At 47.3% G+C, this 18,112-nt stretch overlaps 2 protein-coding genes across 3 annotated transcripts in view; one reads left to right on the forward strand and one right to left on the reverse strand.

Moving 5' to 3' along the window:
* The window catches only part of FAM234A (family with sequence similarity 234 member A), a 126,433-nt gene extending 121,453 nt beyond the window's left edge, over positions 1-4,980 (reverse strand). The window contains exon 1 of the mRNA XM_075565241.1: positions 4,874-4,980. The gene's annotated coding sequence lies outside the window, so the exon portion shown is untranslated. The remainder of the gene's footprint in view (positions 1-4,873) is intronic.
* A 363-nt stretch (positions 4,981-5,343) lies between these two features.
* The window catches only part of LUC7L (LUC7 like), a 42,704-nt gene continuing 29,935 nt past the window's right edge, over positions 5,344-18,112 (forward strand). The window contains exons 1-2 of one of the 2 annotated variants that reach the window (XM_075565243.1): positions 5,353-5,569; positions 16,187-16,251. Coding sequence is in view for 1 of the 2 variants with exons in the window: in XM_075565242.1 (XP_075421357.1) it covers positions 5,509-5,569 (61 nt within the window). In the remaining variant the exon portion in view is untranslated. Of the gene's footprint in view, positions 5,570-16,186; positions 16,252-18,112 lie in introns of both variants that reach the window. The other variant, XM_075565242.1, reaches the window with a different exon arrangement.

Raw genomic sequence — 18,112 nt, forward strand, 5'->3', positions numbered from 1 at the left:
ATAAGGCTGCGCGCTACTGAACATATACATAACGCTGCGCGCTACTGAACATATACATAACGCTGCGCGCTACTGAACATATACATAACGCTGCGCGCTACTGAACATATACATAACGTTGCGCGCTACTGAACATATACATAACGTTGCGCGCTACTGAACATATACATAACGTTGCGCGCTACTGAACATATACATAACGCTGCGCGCTACTGAACATATACATAACGCAGCGCTACTGAACATATACATAACGCTGCGCTACTGAACATATACATAACGCAGCGCTACTGAACATATACATAACGTTGCGCGCTACTGAACATATATATAAGGCAGCGCTACTGAACATATACATAACGTTGCGCGCTACTGAACATATATATAAGGCAGCGCTACTGAACATATACATAACGCAGCGCTACTGAACATATACATAACGCTGCGCGCTACTGAACATATACATAACGCTGCGCTACTGAACATATACATAACGCTGCGCGCTACTGAACATATACATAACGATGCGCGCTACTGAACATATACATAAGGCTGCGCGCTACTGAACATATACATAACGCTGCGCGCTACTGAACATATACATAACGCTGCGCTACTGAACATATACATAACGCTGCGCTACTGAACATATACATAACGCTGCGCGCTACTGAACATATACATAACGCAGCGCAACAGAACATATACATAACGCTGCGCTACTGAACATATACATAAGGCTGCGCTACTGAACATATACATAACGCTGCGCTACTGAACATATACATAACGTTGCGCGCTACTGAACATATACATAACGCAGCGCAACAGAACATATACATAACGCTGCGCGCTACTGAACATATACATAACGCTGCGCTACTGAACATATACATAACGCTGCGCGCTACTGAACATATACATAACGCTGCGCTACTGAACATATACATAAGGCTACGTGCTACTGAACATATACATAACGCTGCGCTACTGAACATATACATAACGCTGCGCTACTGAACATATACATAACGCTGCGCTACTGAACATATACATAACGCTGCGCGCTACTGAACATATACATAACGCAGCGCAACAGAACATATACATAACGCTGCGCTACTGAACATATACATAAGGCTGCGTGCTACTGAACATATACATAACGCTGCGCTACTGAACATATACATAACGCTGCGCGCTACTGAACATATACATAACGCAGCGCGCTACTGAACATATACATAACGCTTCGCGCTACTGAACATATACATAACGTTGCGCGCTACTGAACATATACATAACGCTGCGCGCTACTGAACATATACATAACGCTGCGCGCTACTGAACATATACATAACGCTGCGCGCTACTGAACATATACATAACGCTGCGCGCTACTGAACATATACATAACGCTGCGCGCTACTGAACATATACATAACGCTGCGCGCTACTGAACATATACATAACGCTGCGCGCTACTGAACATATTCATTACGCCGCTCGCTACTGAACATATACATAACGCTGCTCTACTGAACATATACATAACGCTGCTCGCTACTGAACATATACATAACGCTGCGCTACTGAACATATACATAACGCAGCGCTACTGAACATATACATAACGCTGCGCGCTACTGAACATATACATAACGTTGCGCGCTACTGAACATATACATAACGCTGCCCTACTGAACATATACATAACGCAGCGCTACTGAACATATACATAACGCAGCGCTACTGAACATATACATAACACCGCGCGCTACTGAACATATACATAACGCTGCGCGCTACTGAACATATACATAACGTTGCGCGCTACTGAACACATACATAAGGCTGCGTGCTACTGAACATATACATAACGCTGCGCTACTGAACATATACATAACGCTGCGCTACTGAACATATACATAACGCTGCGCGCTACTGAACATATACATAACGTTGCGCGCTACTGAACATATACATAAGGCTGCGTGCTACTGAACATATACATAACGCTGCGCTACTGAACATATACATAACGCTGCGCTACTGAACATATACATAACGCTGCGCGCTACTGAACATATACATAACGCTGCTCGCTACTGAACATATACATAACACCGCGCGCTACTGAACATATACATAACGCTGCGCGCTACTGAACATATACATAACGTTGCGCGCTACTGAACATATACATAACGCTGCCCTACTGAACATATACATAACGCAGCGCTACTGAACATATACATAACACCGCGCGCTACTGAACATATACATAACGCTGCGCGCTACTGAACATATACATAACGTTGCGCGCTACTGAACATATACATAAGGCTGCGTGCTACTGAACATATACATAACGCTGCGCTACTGAACATATACATAACGCTGCGCTACTGAACATATACATAACGCTGCGCGCTACTGAACATATACATAACGTTGCGCGCTACTGAACATATACATAAGGCTGCGTGCTACTGAACATATACATAACGCTGCGCTACTGAACATATACATAACGCTGCGCTACTGAACATATACATAACGCTGCGCGCTACTGAACATATACATAACACCGCGCGCTACTGAACATATACATAACGCTGCTCGCTACTGAACATATACATAACGCTGCGCTACTGAACATATACATAACGCAGCGCTACTGAACATATACATAACACCGCGCGCTACTGAACATATACATAACGCCGCTCGCTACTGAACATATACACAACGCCGCGCGCTACTGAACATATACACAACGCCGCGCGCTACTGAACATATACATAACGCTGCTCGCTACTGAACATATACATAAGGCTGCGCGCTACTGAACATATACATAACGCTGCGCGCTACTGAACATATACATAACGCTGCGCGCTACTGAACATATACATAACGCTGCGCTACTGAACATATACATAACGCAGCGCTACTGAACATATTCATAACGCCGCTCGCTACTGAACATATACATAACGCTGCGCTACTGAACATATACATAACGCAGCGCTACTGAACATATTCATAACGCCGCTCGCTACTGAACATATTCATAACGCCGCTCGCTACTGAACATATACATAACGCTGCCCTACTGAACATATACATAACGCAGCGCTACTGAACATATACATAACGCTGCGCTACTGAACATATACATAACGCTGCTCGCTACTGAACATATACACAACGCTGCGCGCTACTGAACATATACACAACGCTGCGCGCTACTGAACATATACATAACGCTGCTCGCTACTGAACATATACATAACGCTGCGCTACTGAACATATACATAACGCTGCGCGCTACTGAACATATACATAACGCTGCGCTACTGAACATATACATAACGTTGCGCGCTACTGAACATATACATAACGTTGCGCGCTACTGAACATATACATAAGGCTGTGCGCTACTGAACATATATATAAGGCTGCGCTACTGAACATATACATAACACTGCGCGCTACTGAACATATACATAACGCTGCGCGCTACTGAACATATACATAACGCTGCGCGCTACTGAACACATACATAACGCAGCGCGCTACTGAACACATACATAACGCAGCGCGCTACTGAACATATACATAACGCTGCGCTACTGAACATATACACAACGCTGCGCTACTGAACATATACACAACGCTGCGCTACTGAACATATACACAACGCTGCGCTACTGAACATATACACAATGCTGCGCTACTGAACATATACATAACGCAGCGCTACTTAACATATACATAACGCTGCGCTACTGAACATATACACAACGCTGCGCTACTGAACATATACATAACACTGCGCTACTGAACATATACATAACGCTGCTCGCTACTGAACATATACATAACGCTGCGCTACTGAACATATACATAACGCAGCGCTACTGAACATATACATAACGCTGCGCTACTGAACATATACACAACGCTGCGCGCTACTGAACATATACATAACGCTGCGCTACTGAGCATATACATAACGCTGCGCGCTACTGAGCATATACATAACGCAGCGCTACTGAACATATACATAACGCTGCGCTACTGAACATATACATAACGCTGCGCTACTGAACATATACATAACGCAGCGCTACTGAACATATACATAACGCAGCGCTACTGAACATATACATAACGCAGTGCGCTACTGAACCTATACATAACGCTGCGCGCTACTGAACATATACATAACGCAGCGCGCTACTGAACCTATACATAACGCTGCGCTACTGAACATATACATAACGCTGCGCTACTGAACATATACATAACGCTGCGCGCTACTGAACATATACATAACGCTGCTCTACTGAACATATACATAACGCTGCGCTACTGAACATATACATAACGCTGCGCTACTGAACATATACATAACGCTGCGCTACTGAACATATACATAACGCTGCGCTACTGAACATATATATAACGCTGCGCGCTACTGAACATATACATAAGGCTGCGCTACTGAACATATACATAACGCTGCGCTACTGAACATATACATAAGGCTGCGCTACTGAACATATACATAACGCCGCGCGCTACTGAACATATACATAACGCCGCGCGCTACTGAACATATACATAACGCTGCGCGCTACTGAACATATACATAACGCTGCGCGCTACTGAACATATACATAACGCTGCGCGCTACTGAACATATACATAACGCTGCGCGCTACTGAACATATACATAACGCTGCGCGCTACTGAACATATACATAACGCTGCGCGCTACTGAACATATACATAACGCTGCGCGCTACAGTCCTGGTTAGATGAGTGGAGAACACACATACAAGGAGAGAGATGTGCATAATACCTTTGTGTCGGGTCACTCGTCACCCCGGGTCTGTGTAACACCAGGAACCTGTCACTGTGACCTGTCACCGCCTCCCTAGTGTGGAAGTAGGGGGCGGGGCAGAGCCACACGTGACTTCCGGTGAGAGGTTGTTCCTGTGTAGTGCGTGCCATGTAGCTCCAGGCCTCACTCTGAGGGTAACCGTGTCACTGCTAGAAAGTACAAGCACTGCAGTAACGGGTTACACATACAGTGTATCAGTGTGCTGCTCTGTAATATGCTATTAGGGGCACAGCTGAAAGACCCCAATACCTCAGGCCCACCACACACAGGGGCGTTCATTGCTACTTTCATATGCTTCTCGCACGTTACAACACACAGGGAAAATACACCAAGGTTATAAAGAAGAGACAGGTGCATCAATAGTGCCGAGTATCACAGCTCGCGAGACCCTGACACTGAGTCTGTGTGAACTACACTTCCCAGCATGCTCTGCGGGACAGGGCTGTGACTTCCGCTCTACACCTTTTCCCACAATCCTCCTCGGCTGGGCCGCCGGGCTAGTAAAGAAGAAGACGGTCCGTTAATTCGCGATATAAGAACTGAGTGCGCGAGGTTTCTCCGGGTGCCAGGGGGACGGAGGTTGCGCCGGTAACATGTCGGCTCAGGCGCAGATGAGAGCGCTGCTGGACCAGCTGATGGGGACAGCGCGGGACGGTGGGTATAACCTCTCACATATCCTGCGGTAGGCCTCAGGCCTGCGCCCTGCCACCCAACCGCACCCTGCCGCCTCCCCGCACCCTGCCACCCAACCGCACCCTGCCACCTCCCCGCACCCTACCGCCCCCTGCCGCCTCCCCGCACTGTCCCATCGCTGGGACTCTCACGTGCACCTCTCCCGCGCGAGCCAGTGCATGGAATCATTGGGAATAGATCGTGACATGCCCCGCGATAATACGGGGGGAGCTTCCCTTATCCCACGGGCAGAGTGGGTTATGTTGTGCTAAGGTTGAGCACTTATATCTTCCTGACTTACATGTTATACAGAAACATCGCTACGTAGCTTTATTCTCCGCTTGTATTAGACATTTATCTCCGCAAAATCCCCCATTGACGTTAATGGTATTTCTGCAGGTGGCGCAAAAACAGCCAAACGGAAGCATCAATAATGAAGTAATAATCCCCTCAGATCAGGGCATTACTGGCCAATAATGCCCTGGCTGGGAGAGTTGAAAGCTTTAACCCAGCCAGGGCATTATTGGCCAGTAATGCCCTGTTCTGAGGGGATTATTACTATTATAGGCTAAATGTAGGCTTTATTGCATAAATCGACACTTTTGTATATGTAACGGATTTTCTGACCTGGCCTGACCCACCCAATCTCACATTGGCCCCTGTGGTCTAACCAGTCCCCATTACATGGTCGTGTCTGGTGGTGCACCTGTTGGCAACAGGACTCCTGAGTCTCCCGCATGATGGTGTTTGGGGATTGCCAACCCAGACAGGCAGCTGAGGTAGTGTGTGTGAGTTCTACCTATATCCAGTGCAGCGCCTCCACCTCATCAGGATCCCTGCGTCTGCGTGGGGATGATTCTGATGAAGAACTCCTCCGTGGTGCCATCATATGTAGAGTAAGTTCAGTCTCACACATGAAGATGTCCTGAATCAAGGTTTCTTTATTGTGGCTTACGGTGAGGGCCAACTGCCCCATACAGTGAGTTATCTAGCCACACATCTTGCTGTGTTATCCTTTCAAAGGTACGCCCTCCCAATAGAGTGGGATCCCCTCTCCCCTCAGGGAGATCACCCCTGTGCCAGGTCCCTGGACACAGTATGGCGTTGACAGCTTGATGCTGATTATTATAGAATGGGGCCACTAGTTACAGCACTAGTGGGCCTCTTTCTCCCAGGTCTCAACGCAGACCTGCTCCTTACTCCAACATTAACTTTGAGCAGTGCTGTGCCTTATATATCTCCAGGAGGCAGGCACATCTCTGATGTCACTAACGGTGGACTCAGAGTATGAAGCCACTCCCATCCATACATAGGGCACCTCACCAGGGTGTGAGGGCAAACCTCCATGATTACTGCTGGCATCCCTGTAACTTACCAGGCTTACTGCCAGCAGGAGAGGAAACTGTAGACCATTTTACAGCATGGCTACATATAGTTATATAGATTTTTTTTTTAAATGGTAAATACATGAAAGCACCGCCTATAAACACTTACCACACAGCTATCTATATCCACAAACTGCCGCCCCCTCTGTGTACATGCACTCTGCAGCAGGCACGCACTCTGCAGCAGGCACGCACGCACTCTGCAGCAAGCACTCACACACGCACTCTGCAGCAGGCACTCACGCACGCACTCTGCAGCAGGCACTCACGCACGCACTCTGCACCAGGCACGCACGCACTCTGCACCAGGCACGCACGCACTCTGCAGCAGGCACGCACGCACTCTGCAGCAGGCACTCACGCACGCACTCTGCAGCACGCACGCACTCTGCAGCAGGCACTCACGCACGCACTCTGCAGCAGGCACGCACGCACTCTGCAGCAGGCACTCACGCACTCTGCAGCACGCACGCACTCTGCAGCAGGCACTCACGCACGCACTCTGCAGCAGGCACGCACACACGAACGCACTCTGCAGCAGGCACTCACACACGCACGCACTCTGCAGCAGACACTCACATACTCTGCAGCACACATGCACTCTGCAGCAGACACGCACGCACTCTGCAGCAGGCAAGCGTGGCACGCGCTCTGCAGCAGACAGGCACGCGCTCTGCAGCAGACAGGCACGCGCTCTGCAGCAGACAGGCACGCGCTCTGCAGCAGACAGGCACGCGCTCTGCAGCAGACAGGCACGCGCTCTGCAGCAGACAGGCACGCGCTCTGCAGCAGACAGGCACGCGCTCTGCAGCAGACAGGCACGCGCTCTGCAGCAGACAGGCACGCGCTCTGCAGCAGACAGGCACGCGCTCTGCAGCAGACAGGCACGCGCTCTGCAGCAGACAGGCACGCGCTCTGCAGCAGACAGGCACGCGCTCTGCAGCAGACAGGCACGCGCTCTGCAGCAGACAGGCACGCGCTCTGCAGCAGACAGGCACGCGCTCTGCAGCAGACAGGCACGCGCTCTGCAGCAGACAGGCACGCGCTCTGCAGCAGACAGGCACGCGCTCTGCAGCAGACAGGCACGCGCTCTGCAGCAGACAGGCACGCGCTCTGCAGCAGACAGGCACGCGCTCTGCAGCAGACAGGCACGCGCTCTGCAGCAGACAGGCACGCGCTCTGCAGCAGACAGGCACGCGCTCTGCAGCAGACAGGCACGCGCTCTGCAGCAGACAGGCACGCGCTCTGCAGCAGACAGGCACGCGCTCTGCAGCAGACAGGCACGCGCTCTGCAGCAGACAGGCACGCGCTCTGCAGCAGACAGGCACGCGCTCTGCAGCAGACAGGCACGCGCTCTGCAGCAGACAGGCACGCGCTCTGCAGCAGACAGGCACGCGCTCTGCAGCAGACAGGCACGCGCTCTGCAGCAGACAGGCACGCGCTCTGCAGCAGACAGGCACGCGCTCTGCAGCAGACAGGCACGCGCTCTGCAGCAGACAGGCACGCGCTCTGCAGCAGACAGGCACGCGCTCTGCAGCAGACAGGCACGCGCTCTGCAGCAGACAGGCACGCGCTCTGCAGCAGACAGGCACGCGCTCTGCAGCAGACAGGCACGCGCTCTGCAGCAGACAGGCACGCGCTCTGCAGCAGACAGGCACGCGCTCTGCAGCAGACAGGCACGCGCTCTGCAGCAGACAGGCACGCGCTCTGCAGCAGACAGGCACGCGCTCTGCAGCAGACAGGCACGCGCTCTGCAGCAGACAGGCACGCGCTCTGCAGCAGACAGGCACGCACTCTGCAGCAGGCACTCACGCACTCTGCAGCAGACACACAATTTAATTTCATCCTTTTGTATTTCCAAGGCCCAAAATGTACTGTCGGTAACATGTAATGTGCTTGACACCTTTTAACCAAAATGGGACACGTATAAGGATGTACACATTTTTTGAATTTTTTTAAAATAAAAATTATAACGTTAGTTTGTAAATATTGTGAGCTAAAACGTGAGTAGTTTGATTTCATTTGGCTACTCCCTTTTGCCTGAAGTCACTATTGTTCACTCCTTAATAATAGCATGGTGGGTAGGAGTAAAATAAAAACACTTGCGTCACAAACATTGCCCCATTTCAAATGCCTATAAGAAATGTAATTTTCAGTGAAACAGAATCTGCCAAATATTGGCTTTTAGCACTGTTGGATTGGTGTAAAGTAGCCAATCAGATTGTTACATTCTATTCAGAAAAAAAGAAAGGTGGTGTATGGTTAGCGCTAGATGAAATAGATTGTGATATATCTCTATAGAAGTGCCCCCTAATGGCGGGCTAGGCTGCCTGGTGAGATACTGATTAGTACAAATCAGAAAAACAAAGTGCAAAAGAAAGGAAAACCGGCGCCTTACAAGTCCAATTGGGTGAAATTCTGGAAGTCCAATAAGTGATGAAAAAAGTGTCCAAATATATATAGACCCTTCTGATCCTTGGTACCAGATGGTCAGATGCGGCTTCCGCCGTGCGGTCCGTGATATGTGAAGAAAACACACAGAAAAATATAGTGCAATATTGCCAGCAGATAATGACACTAAATGGACAAAGACTAACACTACATGACAAACAATACAAAACAAGACACTACAAATATGACAAACAATAGCAAGGCTGAACTAATAAAAGCTCATTTAATATATAGATAAAACAACATAAAATAGTTAATATGCGGATGACTGAGAAACCGCCGGTCCGGAGAGTCTAAAACCGGGACCCTACTCACAGAAATAAGGAAGTATGCAGGCAATGAATATCGGCCGTGGAAAGGTAACAATCTCCCTCCGGTCACACTGGAGCGTTTCTTAGATGTACTCCTGCGATTCCCCGCGTCCCTATGGCGGATACTCCGTCACTTGGGGGACGGACCTTGAGGTTGAAGACTCTTTCTGTTTCCGACACACGTCTGCCACGCTGCTCTCGTCACTCCGTCAGATGAGCTCTGAACTTTACCCTACGCGGATCCCCTGAAGAAGTGTGCGCTAGCGCACGAAACGCGTAGGGTAAAGTTCAGAGCTCATCTGACGGAGTGACGTGAGCAGCGTGGCAGACGTGTGTCGGAAACAGAAAGAGTCTTCAACCTCAAGGTCCGTCCCCCAAGTGACGGAGTATCCGCCATAGGGACGCGGGGAATCGCAGGAGTACATCTAAGAAACGCTCCAGTGTGACCGGAGGGAGATTGTTACCTTTCCACGGCCGATATTCATTGCCTGCATACTTCCTTATTTCTGTGAGTAGGGTCCCGGTTTTAGACTCTCCGGACCGGCGGTCTCTCAGTCATCCGCATATTAACTATTTTATGTTGTTTTATCTATATATTAAATGAGCTTTTATTAGTTCAGCCTTGCTATTGTTTGTCATATTTGTAGTGTCTTGTTTTGTATTGTTTGTCATGTAGTGTTAGTCTTTGTCCATTTAGTGTCATTATCTGCTGGCAATATTGCACTATATTTCTCTGTGTGTTTTCTTCACATATCACGGACCGCACGGCGGAAGCCGCATCTGACCATCTGGTACCAAGGATCAGAAGGGTCTATATATATTTGGACACTTTTCATCACTTATTGGACTTGTAAGGCGCCGGTTTTCCTTTCTTTTGCATTCTATTCAGAAAGTTATTTTTAAGATGGCTATACTGATGCAGCAGCCGTTATTCGAACACTTCACGCGTCATGTACATCGGAATCCCGATTTGAAACCGCGGGATGAATTCCAGCCTCCCCGCACTAAGAAGTGAGTGCAGAAAAATGAATTTTAGTTTTCTGGCTTTTAAAAACATGAAATTAGCACAGTGACACAGTAGCACAGTAGCACAGTGACACAGTAGCACAGTGACACAGTAGCACAGTGACACAGTAGCACAGTGACACAGTAGCACAGTGGCACAGTGACACAGTAGCACAGTAGCACAGTAGCACAGTGACACAGTAGCACAGTGACACAGTAGCACAGTGGCACAGTGGCACAGTGGCACAGTAGCACAATAGCACAGTAGCACAGTGACACAGTAGCACAGTGACACAGTAGCACAGTGGCACAGTAGCACAGTGACACAGTAGCACAGTGGCACAGTAGCACAGTGACACAGTAGCACAGTGACACAGTAGCACAGTGACACAGTAGCACAGTGACACAGTAGCACAGTGACACAGTGACACAGTGACACAGTAGCACAGTAGCACAGTGACACAGTAGCACAGTGACACAGTAGCACAGTGACACAGTAGCACAGTGACACAGTAGCACAGTGACACAGTAGCACAGTGACACAGTAGCACAGTGACACAGTAGCACAGTGACACAGTAGCACAGTGGCACAGTGGCACAGTAGCACAGTGACACAGTAGCACAGTAGCACAGTAGCACAGTGACACAGTAGCACAGTGACACAGTAGCACAGTGACACAGTAGCACAGTGACACAGTAGCACAGTAGCACAATAGCACAGTAGCACAGTGACACAGTAGCACAGTGACACAGTAGCACAGTGACACAGTAGCACAGTGACACAGTAGCACAGTGACACAGTAGCACAGTGACACAGTAGCACAGTGACACAGTGACACAGTGACACAGTGACACAGTAGCACAGTGACACAGTAGCACAGTGACACAGTAGCACAGTGACACAGTAGCACAGTGACACAGTAGCACAGTGACACAGTAGCACAGTGACACAGTAGCACAGTGACACAGTAGCACAGTAGCACAGTGACACAGTGACACAGTAGCACAGTAGCACAGTGACACAGTGACACAGTGACACAGTGACACAGTAGCACAGTAGCACAGTGACACAGTGACACAGTAGCACAGTAGCACAGTGACACAGTAGCACAGTGACACAGTAGCACAGTGACACAGTAGCACAGTGACACAGTAGCACAGTGACACAGTAGCACAGTGACACAGTAGCACAGTGACACAGTAACACAGTGACACAGTAGCACAGTGACACAGTAGCACAGTGACACAGTGACACAGTGACACAGTAGCACAGTGACACAGTAGCACAGTAGCACAGTGACACAGTAGCACAGTGACACAGTAGCACAGTGACACAGTAGCACAGTGACACAGTAGCACAGTGACACAGTAGCACAGTGACACAGTAGCACAGTGACACAGTAGCACAGTGAAACAGTAACACAGTGACACAGTAGCACAGTGACACAGTGGCACAGTACTGTACACATTACAATTCATCCATTTTATTGCAAACGAAGAAAGAGAATCCATGAAATTCAAACAAAATATCCGCGATAAGCGCGGTGCCTGGGGCGATTGGCCGCGTTCATGCTGCGTGGGGGACAGCAGAGAACCCAAAAGATGTGAATAACGGCCGCTGCATCAGTATGGGATTACAACTTGGAGCATGTCTCACTTTTCACACCCTTCTTGATCTTGCTCATCTAACATGGATAACTGCATTTTAATTTAGTGTTTCCTGATATTTCTGGCAAAAAGCACATTTGTGAAACAGAAGTAGTTAAAAAGCAACATTCACATGTAAATTGAATATGGGTGGGGAGTTTATTATTATTATTTTTTGTACGCCAGATACTACAGTAATGCTATTCCTAATAGAAATATAGAATTTCCATTGATTCAGGGACATTGATTCTCCTCCGAAGAAATCCTACATACAGATGTAGCAGACATTACCCTCGTTAACACACAGAATAGCGTGTTAAACATTAGGCTGGGGCCGTAGAAGGGGTAGCAGGGCTGGACCGCGCTGACGCTCGCCTGCTGAAATCTGCGCGATTTCATGCCCATTCAGGCGAGCCAGTGGGCGCGATTGGGAGGCGGGGGGAGACTGAGGGAGGCGGGGCAGTGACGTCGCTGGGGCAATCGCCCGCGATGTATCAACGTCACGGCGCCGTGACGTTGACGCTGCTCCGCGCTGATTGGATGTTTTCAGCCGACAGCGCTCTGAAAAACAGTTTGGCTGTCGGCTGAAAAATCCAGCGCCTCAGCACGCCTGCGGACGCTCGCGTGATCCCCCTCTAAAGACATCCTCCATGAAGGATGCAGGAGCTCAGCGCGGAGCGTCCGCAAGGCTCGGCGCGGCCTCCCCTGCTATGGACTCAGCCTAAGGTGTGTAATCTCATTAAACATTGATTTCAACAGTACTACTGTGATATAACATGCCAGAGTTAATGCAACGCACTGCGCTAATGGGTGCAATACCGTTCTGCTACATCTGTATCATTTATGGGATTGTGTGTTTCTAATGGTGGCACACACAATCCTCTAATGTGGTGGGCTTTTTATACCATTGTGTCCTGTATCTTCTGGGAAGACTCTTGCGTTCCCTTCTTGCCGGGTAGGGACTGTTTGCTCTCTCTGCTTGGGCTGCGTTTCCTTTAGCAGAACTGATTACTCCCCATTCCTTACTAGTCTCCTTTGCCCAATCGCCTCATCCATCAATCCTGCCCTATTGTTCATGGACCACACAGCATCTAATCCCATTTTTCCAAAGTGGTTGACATCAGATGCAGAGTCCTCTGGCAGGAGAGAAATTAAGCAACATTTCTTTGGGGATTTTGCAATGCATCTGTCCACAGCCAAAGTCCTTTTTGGTCTGTTGACTGTGTGCACTGGGTGCTCTATGAAATATGGCACATGACTACCAAGCTAATAAGATGATTTTTTTCGGTGCCTAGCTCTCTGGGGAAAGGCATGTGCCTGGAAACCACAGGAAGAAGGGAAAAGGTCACCCCATTGTGCCGTGCTGTGCAATATGTAGGCATTTTACAAATAAAGTGGTAATAATGTACATCCATTGAGTGGCCAAGTTCATTTGTGCTGTACTGCCCCATTTGACTACTATCTTGGATCGTAGAACAGAGTGATGTCTGTATAGTTAAATTGATATCTGAGATTAACTGATTGAAAACCCGAATAAGAAAGGAGCATGTATATGCTTTATTTATTTTTCCAATCACTGTTTTTTTTTGCTGCTGACTGCATTACATTGGCAGGCAAGCAATGCGTTAAAACCTCTTAGGCTGCATCCAGGGTTGCAGCAGCCGTGCGGAGGCGCGCTCAGGCTGAGGGAAAGCGGGTGCTTTCCCTGGCCTTGGTTAGCGCGACATCCGGGGTCGTGTCGGGGGGGGTGGGGGCAGTGATGTCACGGAGCTGGTTCGCCCATTGGGCGAACCGCTCACGTGACCGGCCCTGCGCTCCCTTGAGCGCTTGAAACTAAAAATTGAATAAGACCTACGCTTCCGCACGCTTTCGGAAGCGTGCACGAGCCCCTGCTAATGCCGCTCTCGTTGCGGCTGCAGGGGCTCACTGGTAAGTGAGAGCGCGCCTCAGCACGGGTCAGCGCCTAAGCGCCTTACAAAGTGGGTATTTTGAACAGAAATTAAATGTTACTTAGCTCTTAATGCTATACGTGGCACATAATAATTATATTCGTGTATGAAATTGATATCATGGAACTGGTATTCAGTGCCTGAAAATCTGTTGCAACATAAATAGTGTAATTTTGCCGTGAACTTGATCCTATCTAAGGCCTGGGACATAGTGTAGTGAAGAGCGCTGGGCAGCGCTGACGCTCACCTGCTCAAGCAGGAGATTTTTCGTGTCCCTGCATGAGCGTCAGCGAGCGCACTTGTGTGCCGGGTGGGAGGCAGGCGGGGCTAGGGCGCCACGTCACGGACTGCCATTGGCTTCGGGCAGTCACGTGACCGGCCCTGCGCTTCCCTGAGCGGCAAAATTTAAACTTGCCTGTCTCCTGCATTTCCACACGCCTGCGGAAGCGCCGTCTATAGCCGCACTGATAGGGATAATGTTTCCCCTCAGCGCGGCTCAGCGCTGTCTTTTTGACCATGTCCGAGGCCTAAAGCAATTCTGATAGTCCGTCTCCTAACGTGTTTTAATGCTTAATAACAATTTAAAAAAGGCTATTTTAAATCTGTTATTGCTTGACATACTTTCACCTCAGGGAAATGTTAATTAGATTAGCATAAATATAACAAAGTGACCTTTCTAAGTGAGAAGCTTAATCGTGTTATTACTGAGGTTTTTTGATTTTGCCGTTATTCTAATGATGAGGCAATCAACATTTTTAAACGTTGAAAAGTTGAGGGATGGAAGGGAGCTTCGGAGATTAGGGAAATGGAAAGCAGCTCTTGGACACTCCGGTTCATATAAAGTACTGGAGGGAAATTGATTATTTTAATTGTGCAGTCTCTCTTCCCCTGGCTAAAAATGGCTTGGGCTGCGCTTATAGTGCCTGGCGACGTGCCGTCGCGCCAAAACAAATCCATTGAATCCGTCGCATGCGCTTATAGTAAGTGCGACGGAGCGACCAAAAATTTGAAAGCCCGTGAAATGTGTTTTTTTTTTTTAGAGACAGTTGCCACATGTGACTGTCTCTAAACCAATCACAGAGCGCTGCCCTCCTCCTTGGTGACGTCACTGGCCTTGTCGACAGTGACGTCGCTTAAAACTAAAATTTTACTTTCGCCAGTGGTGACGGGTGACGTCATTGGTTGCGTCGCCGGCACTATAAACGCCGCCTTATGCTGCTGCTTTGGGGGATCTAGAACAAGGTCCTAAATAGTTTAGTCTGCTGCATACACTGGTCAATTTATAGCTTTCAGGCGCTCTGAAGCTTTATTATTGGGGCTGGAAAAACATCACAAACATTTACCAGTTGAGGTAAAAAGTAAATCATTTCCACATGCCCCGAAACCCCCCTCTGATTCTTGCACCGCCTGCCCTCATCGCTTCCGCTCCCCCCCTTGTAACTGCATAGTGCCCCCTCCCTCCCCCCGTGAGCGACAGGCACGCTGCCTTCCCACGGCCTGCAGCGCGGCGCCTTGTAAGCTTTGTGCTCCAATGGAGGAGACTGCATCCCAATTTTTCGAGCCCTGCTTATTATGTACTTACTTTAGGCCCAGAAATGAAATAGGTTTTAGTAACATCTTGCACTGAAATGTTTATCTTATAAGAAAATGTAGCCTGTTCTTTATGGGGGTTGTCTTAGAGAAAATAAGGGAGGTCTCTGTCGTCCTTATGTGGGACCTCAGGAATGTCTTCTTTGCACACCCTAAGTGTAATTTATTTAATCTCTTGTGTTAAGTTGCTATTTACTTGCTTCCCATATTATTATTTCATACAAACTGAACAATTGTGGCCCCTTTATTTTATTTATTAAGGTTCAGTGTATCTTTGCCTGCCTAGATCTGCACGGGAGTTGCAGAAAAGCCTCGTTCATCGAGCCGTGAGTGACCATTTTTAAAGCTGTTATAACTAAAACATGTTTGCTTTGACAAGTAACTATGTAGTATAGCTGAAAAAGTAGAACCAAATACCATGTTAAGTCAGGATGCTTGTAAAAAAAAAAAAAAAGTATATATCCTAGTCATTCAAACCTTTTTGTACATAGTGGTGTCATAAATACAGGCTTCTCTTAAAACTTGTTTCACAGACTTCACACTTTGCCTTTAATGTGTGTGTCACTCCCCTGACTTCCTCACTACAGGTGTGGGTATGAAACCATTTCCTATTTAAACATTTCTGCAGCTGAGTTCTTGAAGAAAGCAGATGGGTATAGTATGTGCTGGAGCTCTCTTAAAGCCGTGGTCTGAATATAGCACTGCGTATTAAATCTTACTGTTAGTTGCTTAACATTACAAATATAATTAGCTTTTTAAGGTGCCACAAAACGGTCAAGGATCCAAATATATCTGTCTGTACTTGGTGTGTCATTCTGTTTATGTAATATGCGTGACTCTGTATCCCCTTTGTAGTGCGCTGTGGAATATGCTCGCGCTTTACAAATAATCGCTAATATATAAACCCAAATTAAGGTGCAATCCGATCTTGCTAATGATGTACAGTAGTCTGATAAAAATAAGAAGTGGTTTAAAGGCAAGCTACAGTTGAAAATAAACGTCTGCTGTCTTGGCATTCACTAACCTCTGATAAATGATTTTACACCGGGATCACTCGTTAACTGTTGATTTGAATGGCAGCTAATGTGTAGTTGTAATGTGATAACCTGTATCAGAGGTTACAACGAATCTCCCCATTAGTTAAGCTAATTCTGAAATACAACATTGGCATATCCTTTTTTTTTTTTCTTGTCAGAAGGCGGCCAACGTTAATTTCTTATGTGGTTTATTACACTTAGGAAATTAAAAGTTTTGTTATTTATTGCTAATTTGTCTGGATACAGTTTTCGGATATGGCAAAAACCACCTTATGTTTTAGATACAGTAGTAGTGGGGAAATAAAGTTTCTTGAACAAAACTACAAGGGCTCATTAATACAAGGAACACCAGAATGCCCTAAAGAACCACTCTAATGTAATATTTTAATTAACAGGAATCCATGTTTTTATGCACATTTCCATCTAAAAACATTACTCCGTCTCATACTTGCACACACTATTTTATAACATTAAAGGTAATAATAAAGTAAAAATGTGTCGCAAAGCCCAGAGTTTTTGTAAGAATAATTGCAGAGTTGTCAGATTTAGGTGTAAGGCTTGGTGGCAAGCAGGATCATCACTCCTATTAGAAACGCCATAAACGCCAGTTGCAGGGGATCGGCAGGCATGTTAATTAGCAGAAGTGGTATTAGAAACAGCAGCCCAACACACATTTTGCTCACAGGCTTCATTTTGTTCCAGAAGAAGCAGAAATCAAAGTGATTCCCAATGAATGTCAATGTATTCCAGCCTTCCACTGTCATAAATGATGTCACTTAGTAGTGAAATTGTAAACCAGATTAAGCCGCCTTGACCTTGTTGGCCTATGTAAAATAAACTTTCTAAAACCAAATCAGCAGCTGAATGTTTATTGCAAGCTAGCAGTTTAATGGAGAGCTAGTAACACAACAGTGTAATATCGTGAATAATAATTTGTCAGTTGTATCTTGGCAAAGTAGTTGTGTTTTGTATGAAACATTTTTTTCATTCTGCATGGTTTTGGATTGCCAATAACAGTAACCACCAGTTTCCAACATGTTCTTTTTTGTTGGGATGGGTGGAGAAGGGGAAAGTCTTCCAATATATTTAAGAATTTTGAGGTGGTTATTTTTATTTTTTTACTGTAGAGTTTAACCACATTTGGAAACCT

The sequence above is a fragment of the Ascaphus truei genome, chromosome 11 (genome assembly GCF_040206685.1).
Source record: "Ascaphus truei isolate aAscTru1 chromosome 11, aAscTru1.hap1, whole genome shotgun sequence".
In the NCBI taxonomy this organism is placed as follows: Eukaryota; Metazoa; Chordata; class Amphibia; order Anura; family Ascaphidae; genus Ascaphus; species Ascaphus truei.